The sequence below is a fragment of the Pteropus vampyrus genome, unplaced genomic scaffold (genome assembly GCF_000151845.1).
Source record: "Pteropus vampyrus isolate Shadow unplaced genomic scaffold, Pvam_2.0 Scaffold23, whole genome shotgun sequence".
Lineage (NCBI taxonomy): Eukaryota > Metazoa > Chordata > Mammalia > Chiroptera > Pteropodidae > Pteropus > Pteropus vampyrus.
The window spans coordinates 2,579,264-2,595,542 of record NW_011888804.1 but is presented as its reverse complement, the minus strand read 5'-3'; the positions used below and the strand labels follow the sequence as shown (position 1 = coordinate 2,595,542).

Genomic DNA, 16,279 nt, shown 5'->3' with positions numbered 1-16,279 from the left:
AGCACAGTCGCCAACTGAGATGTCCACAGAACCCGGGCAGGTGGCACAGGCGAGGCCCGAGGCAAATCGCAGGCATGTTTCTGGCATGTATCTTGTCCAAAGGGGGCAGCCACTCTCGGCTGGCTGTTGTCACCTTGGAAGGTGGGCTGGGTGTGGACAGATCTTACGGTTTTTCCAGAGAAGCGGGTTATTTTTAGGTGACAACCTCCATATTTTAACAGTGGCAAACTAATTCAAAAACCAGTTTTTAAAAACACCATTTTGTAAAACACCTCTCAGGGCCAGATTTGACCCCCAATTTGCACGCCAGCTCCAAAACAAAGCAAGCAGGACACGCAAACATTATTATACAATTCTGTATTGAGCGACGCGTTTACAGAACGTGTTCTTTTTTTTAAATTTTAAACAAAGTTCAACAATCTCTCATAGAAACAGTTTTCTGGGTTTTTGTTTTTACCGTTATAGGACGTGACCCTGACCAAGTTGCTCATGGGTCCGCTAGCTTTACGTACAACAGGATTTCTGTGTTCCAAAGACTATACTAAGTGCTGAATCAAATCCCGTCACGCAAAAGCCAGATTTAGTTCTGTAAGGATCGTAGTCTGCGCGTAAGCCTGGATTTCAATGGAGTGTGGGTTTCAACAGTAAAAAGTGACGTGTTTCCCCACGGTTGTCTTAATTGCGACAGGGCGGTGGTGGCTAAAAGGAGATGTTCTGTTTGTTCCAGATTTGATGACTCTGAAAATTGGTCACTGTTTCCTATTGTCAAAATATAAAAATACCTTCCTCTGGATAAAAATGTATACAGTGGAAAACTCTTCAATGCATAGCCTGGGTGTATGGAAAAGGAGGTTTTCCTGCAGGGTTTGCACTGTTCTTCATTGACTGGTGTGGAGACTGCAGCCTGGGCTGGGTGCATGAGAGTTGAGATTTCTGGAACGGCCCTCAACTATCTCCTTCTGGTCACTGGTTTCACCAGCCTGGTTTCAAAATGCTTGCTGCATCCTCGAAACCTCCATCAGCCATTTCTCTCCCTGGTACTAGACTGGCACCAATGATGGGCACCCTTTCATTTTCATTCTGGATGCAGCTGGGGAGTCACCCAATCCAGCCTCCCCACAGAGAATTTGAAAAAGGAAAACAAAACAAAACAGGAGAGATTCAACAACCGATATGGTGGTCATTCCATCCAAGTCGGGAACTCTCCCCCATCAGCCATGACAATGAAGATGCTGCAGGAAGGGCTTCTCTGAGTTGGGGGGTTGAGTCTTTGCTCCCCAAAAGGTCATGTGTTGGAAGGCAGGAGCGTGGACCTGGAGACTGGGGTCTGGTGCTCATGCTGTGATGAACTCAACCTTCGCGACTGTTCTGCACTGACTTGAAGTCACAGATGCCTTCCAGAAGCGGCACCAGGGTCCACTCGAGAGAGATGATAAGGGGAGTCAGGGTCTCTCGTGGGATGAATCTACTTTTTGGTGCTGGGTGCTGAGCTGGGAACTTATGGGGTGACCAATGCTGTTATTTTCTTAACACATAAGGAGGGGAAAAGATGGTGGCCACAGTCCCGCTCTGGAAAACCAGTGGGGAAACTTCCTGCACTGTGGCCACGACTCGGGTTGGAGAATGGGGTCACTCTGGCTCCAATCACCTGCCCCCATGCCTGGCTTTCCAAAGGACCTGGAAACACATCTTGTCTACGGACAGATGAGACAGATGTCTAGCCTCCGCAGCCCACAGGTTTCTGACGGGAGGGAGTGTAGGCAGTTTGCTCTGTACCATGTTACATCTCAGACTGGCCACAGCCCGCATCTCTGCAACACTTACAAGGGCACAGGACATTCCCTGCTGTCGAGGTTGCAGAACAGACCGCCAGAATGAAACATCTGCAACGGCATCAGGGCATCAGCATCGAGGTTTTCATTTAGAGTCTTCTGGACTTTCTCTTTTCAGCACGGTTTCTGGAAGGGCAGTAGCAGTGCACTGTGTCTCAGAGACAGACGTGGAAAAAAACCGCGGTTCAAAGGTTATCTAAATTTTGGTCAGTTTTATAGTGTTTTGTGATGGCTTTGAACAATTGTCTTCTTTTAATCTCATCTAGTGGCAAAAACGACACAACTTCAGTGTATACTTCGCAACAGTTGTGACAGCATCCTGATATTATAACTCTCTGTAATATCAAAACAGCATCGGCTGGGATAAATTCCAAAGGATCCTTTATTAAAATATCTAAAAGAGGTCTATAAATATTTATTTATTTTTCTAAAAGAGTTTGGACATTCCAGGTGAAAATGCGGCGCCTCTTTGCTTCTGCCTCTTGTAGAGAGGCCAGGATGGAAAAGAGGGGGCTTCGTGGGGCAGGGGGTGCCAAAAAGAGGAGGCAGGGGTGTCTGCCCCACGGCTCACTCACGACTTATAGAACTAGCATCACAGCAAGAGACGTAAGCGGCATAACGCTGCTGTCCAGTCTGACGGCTGAGCTCCTCCCTCCCGGGAGTGAGTGGAAGAGGGTAGCTGCCCAGGCAGGCCCCCCGCCCCTGTGCCCCGCGCCGCCTTCAGAACTCCCACTCCAGGGCCTCCTCCCGGCTGGCAGCCCTCTCTAGCCGGTAGATGATGCTGTTCAGGTTGGCCATCTTCTCGTGCCGCCGCTGCAAGTTGGGGTTCACCTTGGCGCTGGGGTGCAAGGCCCCGGCCGTGTCGGCAGTGGGGCTGGCGCTCGGCACTCTGGCAGGGAGGGTGCCAGGTGGGGATGGGGAGATGGGAGCTGAGGAAGAGGGTACAGGTGACACAGACATCATGAGGCCCGGCGAAGAGGCGGCCGAGGGTGAGTTCAGGGACACCTCCAGGCTGCAGCGCGAGGACTCCGAGGCTGACTTAAAACTTAGGGGGTCCGGGTGTCGCCTCTCTCTACCGCGGCTCTCCTGCGGAGGCTGTAATGACGGGCAGTCTGGGGTGGTCCCGCCTGGGAGAAGGGGTCCTGGGGCCGCTTTTGGGAGTTCATCGCTACCCGGAGGGTTGGGGTGCATCTCCTTGGGGCAACCTTGGTCTTTGTCCAGCTCCCCCGAGTCCTGGGGCTGGCTGTCTGCCTCTTCCTCAGCATCCTCTTCGGTCTGTTCCTGCTTAATCCTCACTTGGGCCTTGTCCTGGGCAGCCAGGGGTGTGGTGCTCTCCTCTGGCCCCTCTTGAATCTCCAGTTCCTTCACGGTAGGCTTCTGGTCCTCAGCCTCGGAGTCGGGGCTCTGTGGGATGGGGTCTGGGTGGGAGTGGCCTGGCGGTAGCATGCCAGGACCCCCACTGGGGTCGAGGTCTGGTTCGTCTTGGGTCCCCTCCACCAACATCTCCCGGCGCATCCGGGACCTGGGGCAGAGACGGCGGTGAGCAAGGGGCTGGACAGGGGCCCCGGCTAACCCTGGACTCAATCCACATGGGCGGCACTTTGACCCCGCCCACTTCCCTAGGGGCTCCCTAGGCGCTAAGCTTCTTCACATGCAGCATTTTGGTAAGTCCTCTCAACAACCCCACGAGGTGGGTGCTATTCTTGTGCCCATTTCATAGAGGAAGAAACAAGTCTCAGAGATATTAAGTCACTTGTCTAAGGTCACACCGCCAGTCAAGTGGCAGAGCCAGGACTTAAACTCAAGACTGCAGGACTCCAAAGCTCCTGATCCAGACCTGAACTGTCCAGTACAGCTCCTGCACAAGAGCCACTGGCCACATGTGGCTCTTGAGCATTTGAAATGTGGCTAGTTCGAATTGAGATGTGATATAAGGAAAAATCCACATCAGATTTTGAAGGCTTAATACAAAAAATATGTAAAAGTTCTCATTAATAAAGTTTTAATTTTGATTATATGTTGAAATTGTTATATATGTACATACTATATATGGGCTATGTATATGGGCTAAATAAAATATACTACTACAATGAGTAATCTGTTTATCTTTTTTAACGTGGCTACTAGAAAATTTAAAATCACACATGTGCCTTGCATTATATTTCTGTTGGACAGCACCATCCTAGAGCATTTCTCAAAGTCAAACCCAAATCTGGTTTGTTGCAACAACTCCCTGCTTCTTTCCTGGAGGGACACTGGCCCAGAGGGGAAACCGAGGCACAGAGAATGACTTGTCCAGGTCACCACAGCACACAGGGGCAAAGCTGGGACTCAGGCCTGGGTACCCCGAATTCAAGTCCAGAACCCATTCTCTCTTCTCTTCAATAGCTACCCTGCTTTTGGAGGACAACTTACTCACACACGTTGTTTTGGAGCAGGAAGGGCCAGGAATGGGTCTCGGCCCACCAATTACTTTCCTAATAGCAAATGAGGTCCAGAGAGGTCAAATGACTCATCCACGGTCACAGAGTGACAGAGCTTCCTCAGCATCTCCAGTGCTGTAGCCCTCTACCCATTTATATTAATAGAGTACCTGTTATGATATATAATACTAATAATGATAACTATAAACATCACAGTAATGGATGCTGATCATGTACCCGGCACCGGAGCAATTACTTTTTTGCAGATTATTTCATTTATTTTTTATAAGAACCTTATGAAGGAGATACTAGTCTCATTCGCATTAATAAACGAGACAAGGCTTAGAGACGTCACAGAGCTAGAAAGTAGTACGGCTAGGCTCTGAAGCTAGTAGTCTGGCTATGCTCTTCTGCCCAGGTAGGAGATAGGGATCCATCCCAGGACCCCGAGCCTAGAGGGATTGCGAGGGGTCATCTAGTTCACTCCTCTCTCTCAGTCCCCAGTCCCACCAAAAGTGGCCTTGCTCACCTTCTGGGAACTCTGCTGTCTCCCTTAGTCCCCTCCAGAAGGGCAGCCTTAATGTTTCCCTGAGGTGAGATTTGAGGGGGTTTAGGATGGCACAATGCCTGAAATTCCATCATCAGAACTTCCAAACTGTAGATCAAGTATAAATATAGGCTAATAGTCATTCACACCATAGTACAAATCAGTCCTTGCAATTCTTGATTCTCAAATTTATAGCAGAGCCACCCTGGTAATTTTTTCTCCAAACATCCTCCTGTTCACCTTTCCCAGAGCTCACTGTAGTTTCTAATGACACATTAACATGAGTAGTTGTCTAATAGTGACCCTCCCTGCTGGTCTGTAAGAGATGCTAAGGGCGAGAACTTTGTCTTGTTCGCTTTGGTGCCTGGTACAGAGTAGGTGCTCAATAAATAATCATCAAATGAAATAATGTATTCTTTTATAATTATAACTCTTTGAGAGTGGTTTCTTTTGGGAGTGCAGCTCTCTTTGCTCCTCGGTGCAAACTCCTATTCATCCTTCCAAACTCAGCTCAAACGCCCCCTCTTCTGTGAAGTCTTCTCTAGGCAGAACTCTCTTTCCCTCAGTCCCTAGTCCTCCCTGTTTTACAGCATTTATTAGGTTGTAGTGACATTATCTGGTTCGTGATTTTATATTCCCTAAGGGCAGGGATGTTGGCTCCGAACCCCTGTATCTCTAGACCCTGGCTCACTGGACATACATGGCAAATATTTGTTGAGTAAATATGCTGGGTAATAATGGAGTGCTCAGTTCCTGTGGGGAACAAGAGGGGAGAGGAAATCACTATATCCCCCCGGAGGGAAGGAGGACATGAGGCTTTAGGGACTTATGTCATTTGATGTTTGGCAGGCTCTGGGTCTGAGCCAGGTAATAAGCAATATTTTAAAATGCGTTTATGCCTCAAGTTTTTCATTCTATCCATTCAGCATCGTTGGGGATTAGGTTCTTTATCTGTAAAATAGGGCTGAGACTCAGAGAGGTACAGTGACTAGCTCAAGAACACACAGCCAAGGTGGGACTTGAACTCAGGTCTGTGTGATGCCCATGCCTGGGCTGTGGAGAAAGGAGATTTCAAGCCTTCCACCCTTCCAGGCTCCTCCCTCTCTTCTCTCCTGGGGATTAAGAGACCTCGTCTCTGTCTCTGGAGTACGTGGACGGACTCTCCTCTGCACTACCACACAGACACCAGAGATATTTGTGCTCAGGAAGCTTGGTGGGGACACCTCAGCGACGGTCCCTGGAATCCCATCCAACCTTCTCCACAGAGCTCTCGGCCGGCCTCAGGAAGCATCTCTGCAGTCTCCGTGGGTCCTGTAGGACCCAGCCAATGACGCTAGCACACTCCCAGGAAGCCCAGCCCAGTGCAAGCCAGTGACCAAGACTGGGGCCTGATGAGTGGGAAGAAGCAGCCAGAGAAACAGGAAACACCGCTCCCCAAGGGGCTGCCAGAAGGCTTTCCTCTGGCCTTGGGAGTGGGAGAGGCCAAGAGCCCAGGATCAGGGCTCTGACATGAGGCTCAGTGGGACATTAGGGTTCCTCAGGCCTGTGCCCCAAGCACCATTTCCCGCCCCTCACAGAGGCAGATGCAGAGCAAGCTGGGGAAGTCGTAATAAAGATAGTGACAACAGTAACATCAACACCCACCACATACTACGTGCCAGGTATTTTATGTAAACATGTTAGCCCATCAGATCCTCAGGACAACTCTGTGAAGTGGATCCCATGACTGCTATTTTATAGGTTAGAAGACTGAGGCGCAGGGAGGTGAAGTGACTTGCTCAGGGTCTCATGGCTGGAAAGGGTGGAGCTTGGATTGACATCATGGCTTGCTTATATTGTAAATCTAAACACCCATGCAATACGGTCTCTCCATCTCCCAGAAGCCAGTCTGGGCTCCCTCCAGGCCCTAGGATGGGGAAGGGGCACCAGCCAAGACCCTGCCCACTCCCAGTGGCCATCCCCAGTAGGCCCACCTGTAGTTGTGGAACCAGTTGATGACGGTGTTGGTCTTGAGGTTGAGCTGGAAGGAGAGGAGCTCGATGGTCTGCTGGGAGGGGTAGGGCTCCAGCTGGTAGGCCTTCCTCAGCGCCTCCTTCTCCTCGGGCGCCAGCACCACGCGAGGCTTCTTGATTTGCAGGAGGCTCAGGTCCTGGGGCTGCAGGCAAGGGCTGGGGCACTCGGAGCGGGTGGCTGGAGACTCGCTGTCCGAGCCAGTGCTGATGAGGCCATACCTGCGCTTCAGGTAGGCTGGGGCGTGCAGGGGAGGAGGGAGGGAGGGCTGAGAGGGGCCCGACCAGGGGCCCATTGCTGCCTCCACCCCGTGCCCCAGGGGCAGCAGGGGTGGCAGGGGCATGAGCTGGGCACGCTCAAGGAGCTGAACCTGACATCAGTAACCCCGCCTCGGAGCTCTCTGCGCCCCAAACTCGGGAGCCTGCTCCCAGTCTCATCCTTTTCTCTCTCCTCGCTCTCCTTCCACATCCTCTCAATCCCTCCACTGAGATGCTCACCTGCCCACACCTGAGGGTCCGTGCCGGCCTCTGAAATCTGGTCTCTAGCACCCAAAGTGTTAACATGGAGGTGGCTTAGCAGCGCACCTCAAAGGTAGTAAGTAATCAGAGAAGGGCGCTATGAGGCATTCTCTTGATTGACAGAAGTGTCTCTGAAATTCACTAGTCTTGTTGGGGGCAGGGGCAGGACATTAAACAAATTCAGTCATTGCATGATGCATGTCAACCTCAAATTATCAAAATGTGAAGGAAAAAAAAAGCCTATATCAGAAGTGAGGATGTAAGGTATTAGGGTCTCATTTAATCCTCACGGCAACACCCTTAGATGCTACCAATTGTTAATTTTGGATGAAGCAGAATGAGGCAGAAAGGGGAAGTAACTTATTAAAGGTCACATGCCTGGGAAGTGGCAGGCCAAGTTCTCAACTGCAAGGCTGTCTGATGCCAAGAGCCCAGCCTTGGCCCTGCTCCATGTGCCCCTCAGCCTGGCCTGACTCTGGGCTCTCCTCATGAACTGCCTGGGTGCTCTGGATGAGAACTTTTCAACTCCTTGTATCTCATTTTCCGACTTGACCCTGAGCTTTCTGAGGTCAAGGAACCCCTGATGCACAGCATGAGATTGTGTGGGCACACAGCTGGGGCTCAGTGTCAGCTCACTTTTTCAGGGGCAAAAGATAATATTGGACAATGTAAGAATTGGCAATCTCCTTATCCCCACTACCCCGGGAGTCTTGTCTGCTGGGTCAATTCTGTGCTTTGTTGTGTAGAATCTGGGTAATGGGGAAAAGATATAGATGTATTATATATCTACATCTACTTATTGATATCTATATTATATATCAGGGAGCTGATAACGGAGGATGGAAGTATCAAAGAGGGGAGCATGTAATGGGTTGGTAAAAGACTTTAATAAAGTAGCTATGAGTGTGTTGAAGGATGCTGAGAGAGATGGGAGAAATAGTAAATATTCTAATTGCTTTCGATTATATTCTGTGGGATGACTATTTCTTGCAGCTCCACACCAGGCTGAGACTGGACTACTGGGCCCTGGGTTTATCTGGGTTACAACTAGGTATGGTTCCCTGGGAAAACCCGAGGCCAGACCTGGAGGACCCAGTGCTCACCTTTCTTCTCCAGCTTCTTCATGTCCCTCAGCTTCTCCACGTTATGGGGGTCACTGAGCCAGAGCTGCATGCGCACAAAGGGCTCCCGCCCCTTCAGGCTCAGCTTGTGCCAGGGTTTGGGCCGGGACAGCAGGTCGGAAACGGAGCCCTGTGTCAGGCCCAGGATGCTCTCCCCAAACAGCCGCTGCCCTGGGGACAGAGGAGGAAGGCCACCTGTTACCCCCAGCTGGGCAGAGGTGCTCTCAGGAGAGACAAGAAATGGGGGAAGTGGAGGGGGAGAACTTAGGATGTCTCCACTAATTCAGACACGGGGGCTGGGGGAACCCACACCCAGCGTGGATCTAGAAGGGGCCTTTCTGCAAAATAGGAGATAGGGGTTGGGGGAGGCCAGACAGCTACCAAGAAAAATGCTTTCACTATTTAGATGTTCTTCCTCCTATGTGATCTCTGAAATTGTCAGCAAACTTCATGTGCACAAATTAGTATCACCTCATTAGATAGTAATTTGACAGATTCTATCAAAATTTCACTGTGCATATTCTCTTATTCAGCAATTCCACTGGGATTTGCCCTCCAGTTGTACTTGCCCAAGGGCACGAAGACGCATCCAGACACATTTTCTGAGGCGGCAGGAAATTGGAAACGACCAAAATGCCCATCAGTTGGGTAAAAAAATGTAGGGCATCCATGGCCTGAAACACTTTGCAACAGTGAAAAAGAATGCAGGTGGTCTAATTATTTTAATGTGGGTGTCCAGAAAAAGTGTTAATTTTTAAAGAGCAGGTTGTAGGACACTATGTATATGTGTGCAATTTCATCTACATAGAAAAGAAACTACTGTATATTCTTGTACGTGTTCAGAAAGTGTCAAAGAAACGTAAAACTGTAGTTTGTGATTAGGTTTGGGGGGCGGTTATTTATTCACTTTTTAACTTATTTTAACTCTCTGGGGCCCCAAGTCAGAGTTAGATGCCTCCTAGAGGGTCCTGAGTGCTCCAGGGCTGACTGGCACCTTCAGGCTAGACCCCTGGGATCTCCCTGTGGGCGCTTTTCTCAAGGTGAGTAGGAGCCAACCAGGGTGGGCGGGAGCACTCCCAATTCCCAGCGCCCTGTACCTAGGTTATTGTCTGTGAGGACCTCTTTGACCCTCTTGGTGATAGAGTATGTGTCCAGTTCAGGGGACATGGCCACAATCTCCTGGATGCCCCCTGTGGCTTGGCTGCCCAAGTATATCTTCCCACTCAGTGAAGAGCTGGAGCGTCCATCTGGCTGCTGGTTCTCCTTGCTGCTCTCCAGTGCCAAGCTCAACGGCTCCTGGGAGCTCTTCTCAGGCTCCGTGGGGCTAGGGGGTGGGGATGGAGAGGACCTCGGTTCCGTGGGACTGGCTGTGGGCCACAGAGAGACAGAGAAGCTGGTTACCAAATCTGGCATAGCCACATAAGGCTTGGGCAGGCTTGTGTGTTAGAGCCAAGAGCTGGTAAAAACCCATTTTGCGAGCACCATAGTATGTCAGGCAGGGATCATCCTGGTGGCAAAATCAGTAGATGAAAGTTTACATAGTCACAGAGCATCTCCTCACGAGATACTTATTAGAAAGGAAAAAATAGTAACTTTACAGTAGAGATAACTGGCAGATATCACCTTAACCAAGTGAGCAAAGTTTATATCACCAATCATGGGACAAATCAACAACTGGTGCCTCCTGATACAACGTACTGAGAAGAATGCAGCATTGCTTCTGTGATATTTCTGCCCAAAGTTCACGGCCTGAATCTAGTCACGAGCAAAGCATCAGTCAAACTGAGCCAGTTTATGAAATGACTGGCTTTACTATAATTTGTTTGTGCCAGACTGCTTCCTTACGAGATATGATGATGATGATCATCATTAATAAAGCTTCCTTTTATTGAGCATCTACTACGTGACCAGTATAGTGTTAGTGTTTACACCTACGATCTTAAGTCACCAAAAAACATGTCTAGGAGGAAGGTACTAGGTCATCCCATTTTACAGATGAGACAACTGAAGCTCAGAGAGGTTCAAAATATGTGCCCATGGTCACACAGTGACTAGTGGCAAAATCAGGACTGGAGTTCAGGTCTGCTTACACTCAACACTGCCCGGTCATCCACCGATTACGAGCCCCTATAAGGCAGAGACCACACATTAGTCATTGGTGAGTCCTCAGGGCCTGGGGAGGCAGGAGGTGATGGGCCGGCATCTGTCAAGTGAACGCATTTCGGCCAGGACCCGATTCCCCTGAAAGGGGCGAAGCGAAGCCTCAAAGTTCTGAGTAGTGTGTCGCAGTCACGTGTGGCTGCCGGCCCATGTCTGGGGTTTTGAGGACTCTATGGTCCCACCTGCCCCCAAACTGGCTGATCCTGGATATCTAGGTGGCAGCTCTGTGATGCTGGAGCTGACGTGCACACGTCCCGTCACTGTTACCAGCACAGACACAAAGCTGGCGGGGAAGGGCCAGCCTGGGAAAACAAGAGGCTGTTTCAAGTGTCTACCAGATGCTGGTGGGGTGGGGGGCTGGGCTCAGCTGGAGGAGAAGGGAAGGTCTATGAAGGCATGTGCCTCTTAGAAAACTATCTGCACTGCATCCCCATGTAACGGGCCAGGTTTCCAGCCAGAGAGGGAACAGGATGAAAAGATAGAGATACAACCAGATAGGAGCCTGAAATCAACCCCCGACCCTACCCCCCAGCAGAATATTGGCTTCTTCTGACTACTACTCTAGGACTGCTTCTGACAAAATTACTGAAAGATTCAGAAACCAACACTCTCTGGAGGAATGGACTAATAATCATAAAGTGCTGGGAGGTCGAATGTGAACAGTCAGGTTGGCTGGGGCTGGGTCCCACTGAGACCTGGGGCTTGAGTGAGTGGCGCTGGGCAGGGGTGTGGGAGGAGGCAGAGCTGAGAGAGCAGGGTGACCAGTTGGTCTTGGTCTGCCTGGGACTTTCCAGGTTTTAGTACAGGAAGTCCCAGGTCCTGGGCAAACGGGCTGGATGGTCATGATAGACAGACAGGGAAGGAGAGATGGAAGGAGAGAGGGAGTGATAGGGAGAGAGCGAGCAGAGGTAGAAGATGATGGTGAGGGAGGCGCAGCGTGAGCGAGAGGGACAGGGAAGAGGGAGGTGGAGAGGAGAGAGAGATGAGACAAAGAGACGCTGTGAGAAAGACGAGGGCTGGGGAGACAATGCTGGGGAGAGAGACGGATTGTGCGTGGAGCAAGCCTTCCTTAACTGCTTGAGAATTCTGCGAAGCTTCAGACAGAAGTGCCTGGAATACTGATGTCAGCCGCTGTGGGCATCGCTAAGCAGGCTGGTTAATTAACTGGGGCCTGTGGCAGGCAGCTGGCATGGCAAGGTGAGGGCATGCTTATAACCCTCCCCCGGCATCCGGCTCACCCGCAACTCCGCAGATGTCAGGGCCTCCAGCACCAATCCCTGCCTAGTGGCTGGTGTGAAGGGGTTGTGGACAAAAGGGTGGCTGGGCAAGGTCCAGACCCATCCCTGAGGCCACACAATGTGGGACCTTGTGGGCAATGGATCACTCTCCTGCCTCTAGGTTCTGGACATGTGGTGGTGATGGGGCCCTTGGTTGGATCAGCCACCACCTGCCCCCTGGGGCCAGCAGCTACCACTCGCATCTCTGCTTCTGTAAACCTGAGGCCCTGGCTTCCTGGTCTTTGGGTGAGCAGGACACAAGGTGCCCACCCTCACCTGCACTCACTTCCCTTGCCAAACCGTGTATGATCCTGCCTCCCAGCCTTGGCTTGTGCTGTTTCTTCCACCAGGAACATCATTCTTGATCTAACTCTATCCTCCCTCAAATCCTTCCACAGCAAAGAAATTAAAAACAAAACAAAACGAAACAGTCAGACATCAGAGAAGTACAAATCAATACTACAATGAGATACCACTTTACATTCGCTAGGATGGCTACAGTAAAAAAAACAGAGAATAGCAAGTATTGATGAAGATATGGAAAAATAGAAACCCTCATATTGCTGCTGGGAATGTAAAATGCTGCAACAATTAAGGAAAACAGTTTGGAAATTCCTCAGTAAGTTAAACACAGAAGTACCAAATGACCCAGCAATTCCACTCCTAGATATAGATCCAAAGGAATTGAAAACAGATGTTCAAAAAACACGTACACTAATGTTCAAACCGGAATTCGTCATAACAGCCAAAAGAAAGTTTATCCATACAGTAGAATATTATTCAGCCATAAAAAAGAATGAAATTCTGACACATGCTATGACATAGAAGAATCTTGAAAACATGCTAAGTAAAAGCAGCCAGACGCAGAAATCCATATATTGTATGATTCCATTGATACAGAATGCTGAGAACAGGTAAATCCACAGAGACGGAAAGCAGACGGGTGGCTGCCAGGGGCAGGGAGGAGAAGGGAAAGTGAGAGTGGCTGTTTAATGGGTCTGGGGTTTCCTTTTGGGGTGATGAAAATGTCCTGGAATGACACAGAGGTGGTGGTTACATAACACTGTGTACTAAATGCCACTGAATTGTACACCTTAAAAAATGGCCAAGGTGGTAAATTTCATGGTATATGAATTGCACCTCAATAAAAAAAAATCAATTAATTAAAATATAACACGACAACAACAGAAAAGATGGGGGACCCTTTTACAGATATGGGCTCTTTGGTGGGTACCCTAGGAGGCAGGGGAGCCTAATGGCTAACAGTCCTGTATTCCAATCCTGGCTCTGCTATTAACTGGCCGGTGACCTTGGGCAAGTCACTGCACTACTCAGACCCTCAGCTTCTTCTTTTGTAAAACAGGGAAGACAAATAATCCCTCTGGTAGAGACTGACATGAGGATTGAAAAAGAAAGCGTTGCATGTGCTCAGCACCCATGTGTGACGAATGGTCACCACCATTAGAATGGTTGCATTGGTCCCCACAAGAGCCCGTTGGAGAAGTTTCTCAGTGAAAAATTTTAATATAAAGTATTTCAAAGCTATAGAGATACACAGAAAAATATGTCCTCCCTCGCTTCTCCAAGCCCATGACCTTAAATCTCATTTCTTTTAAAGAAAAAAAGAGTCAGCCAGAGCCTCACCTCTCCGACTTCTCGCCACCCCCCCCGCCCCCCCAGCAGCCTCATCCCCAGGCAGGAGGCTGGTGGCTTTTTTTCCTTTTAATGCATAAGCTTGTAGCCTTAATACTATAATGTGTAGTCTTGTGTGTGGCCATTAATGTCTAAAATAAACAATATCATTGGGACATATGTTGCATGACATTATGCGTGTCAGGTAGTATTTCTGCTGACAGTTACTAATCTGGTTCATTTCTGTGAACCTGAGATGTGGTTTCGTCCTAGGGACCGATCCCCACTTTACAGATGGGCAAGCTGGCCGTGCTGAGGTCCCGGGACTCAGAGTCCGGCCTCTCATTGTCTGTCTTTCTTTGGTCTCAGTTGGCAGGTCAGATGTCCTGTCCTCATGCCGTGCCCACCTATGGCCGGAGTGGGCACCTCACCTGGGCCCCAACAGACCCGTCCACTGGTAGTCACGGGGTGGGGAGAGCTTGGGCTCCCTGGAGTCTCCCCTCACCCATCTCTCCACTTGAAGGCTCTGTGACTTTGGGCAGCTCTTGGGGCCTGTTTCCTTACCTAGGCAGAGTCCAAATTCCACCCCGCCCGTGCATCATTAATGAAAGGATAACAGCGGCCCAAAGCCCTGTGCTAAGGATTCTGAGGCTACATGCTGGATCCTTGGGAAGGAGGTATCAGTCAGCGACACCCGATGGGGGACCAGATGTTGGGGCTCTGCATGTAAACTGTATTCTCCACTTGCTCTGGTGCCTAGACATTTAAAGTCAGCGACAGACGCATCCCTCTGGTTGAAGGAAGGACGAAAGGGAAGTAAGGACACCAGCTAGGAGAATGTGGACAGTAAAGCAGACGCACATGCCACTGCACAGACGGGAAGAGTGAGGGCTCTCTGCATTCTGGGGGCGCCGGCAGCCCCCCTCGAAAGGGCCCCAGGGGCACTCACCCTGGGAGGCGCTGGGCTGCTGGCCGACGGCCTGGCCGAGCTGGTCCGAGAGCCACAGCTGCATGCGTATGAAGGGCTCCCGGCCCTTCTGTGTCAGCTTGCTCCACGGCTTCGGCCTGGACAGCATGTCACTCACACTGCCTTGTGACAGGCCCAGCACCTGGGGACGGGCAGGGCAGGAAGGGTGGCTCAGCGGGCCCCTGGGACACAGGCCACTCCATCCCTTCCTTCTCCTTGAGACCCTTAAGGACTACTGTTCACTTCCCGAGGCCGTCCGCTTGCCGTTTCCAGGTGCCTGTTGAGTGCCTGCACTGCACCCCCCTGCACTGCCCTCCCCATGTGCCTACACGGAGACATCCTACCTAGACTTTCGGACCCCTCAAGTGCTCCCTCCTCCAGAAACCTTCCTCTGTCTCCCACTTAGGTCATTTCTCCCTCCTTTGGGCTTATCTGACCCTCTGCCTGCTCCTCTGCTATGGGGAGAGGTGATATTAAAAACTGCCCAACCACTGGTACCGTGGGGGCACCAACCAATCAGAGATCCCTGAATGGGCTGAGCCTTAACCCTTGTGAGGCTGGACCTTGGGAAGGATGGAGGAGCCTGGAGGAGGAGAGGTAAGTGGTTGTTCCTAACCAGACGGAAGTGTTTCATTGCGTCAACAACCACAGAACTGAGCGCCAGCCTTGCCCACGGCCCCCTTCCCACAGGACCCAGGAACAGCTGGATACAGGGAAAGGGCTTTTGGGGTCATGGGCCCTGGGTCTGAATGCTGCTTGTGCTGTTCTTGCTCATGCATGCTTCCTCCCGGACCACAGGCACAGGAGGCTGGTCCTCAGGGGCCCCCCTCCCGGGGGCCCATGGCCTTGAGCATCCTGGGGTGGCACCCCCACTGTCTTCACCTTCTCCCCAAAGATCCTCTGGCAGATTCCGTTCTTGGCTAGCTTCTCCTTGACCTGGCGAGTCAGCTCCAGCGTGTCCACCTCACGGTACATGTAGAGCTCGTACTGCTCGGGGGTCAGGGGTGGCACGGTGGGCTTCAGCGTTCGGGGCACATATGCTGGGTAGTAGGCCAGCCGCCCGCCACTGCCCGCGTCAGGGACGCCCCCCTCGGCCTTGAGCTCGCCCACCCTGGGGGGCTCGTCCTCACCCCCGACGACTTCGTCCTCGGGGGCTGAGGGGGCCTCGTCCCCACGGGGCCAGGCCCGTCCGTTGGGCTGGCTGGAGTAGCTGGAGGAGGACGACAGTGAGGGCGAGACGGAGGCGTAGGGGCGGCTGAGCAGGCCGCGGTCGGAGGCCCAGTGGTGATCGAAGTAGCCAGCATCGCCGATCTCTGACTTGACCTTCCGGATGATGCTCTGCACAAAGGCGGCTGGGGACAGGACGGTGAGGGGCGTCTGTGTGGCGCTGCTGCTGGTCCCCCCACCACCACTGCTTTCCTGCTTGACGTAGGCTGGGGCCCCGTTCTGGCTCGTGGCTGCCAGCGAGGGCCGCTCCGGGGGCGAGGAAGGCACTGAGCGGCCCCGGGCGCCTGCCTCCATCTCTAGCAGGGCCTGCTGCTGCGCTTGCATCTCGCGACGCGCCTGCTCCAGAATGTTCTTGATGGCGTCTTCTGAGGTGCTGGCAGAAGCTGTGCCATTGGTGATGCTCAATGGGGCTGTCGAGTTCTTGGGCTCACCTGCAGAGAGGATGACAGGGTGGCCAGAGGCCCGTTGTCAGGGCAAAGATGTTCACAGCATCAGTATTTATACCAGCAAAATGTTGGAGGCAATCTCTGTGTCCACCAACTAGGGATTGCTTAAGTAAATTATG

The 16,279-nt window shown here is 51.4% G+C and overlaps 1 protein-coding gene across 1 annotated transcript in view; it reads right to left on the bottom strand.

Moving 5' to 3' along the window:
• Positions 1-2,411: 2,411 nt before the first annotated feature.
• CUX2 (cut like homeobox 2) overlaps positions 2,412-16,279 on the bottom strand; it is a 229,497-nt gene continuing 215,629 nt past the window's right edge. The window contains exons 15-20 of the mRNA XM_011356049.2: positions 15,370-16,145; positions 14,470-14,629; positions 9,549-9,818; positions 8,434-8,622; positions 6,776-7,049; positions 2,412-3,354 (exon numbers count right to left, since the gene is read on the bottom strand). Of these exons, the coding sequence (XP_011354351.1) occupies positions 2,553-3,354; positions 6,776-7,049; positions 8,434-8,622; positions 9,549-9,818; positions 14,470-14,629; positions 15,370-16,145 (2,471 nt within the window). The 3' untranslated portion in view covers positions 2,412-2,552. The remainder of the gene's footprint in view (positions 3,355-6,775; positions 7,050-8,433; positions 8,623-9,548; positions 9,819-14,469; positions 14,630-15,369; positions 16,146-16,279) is intronic.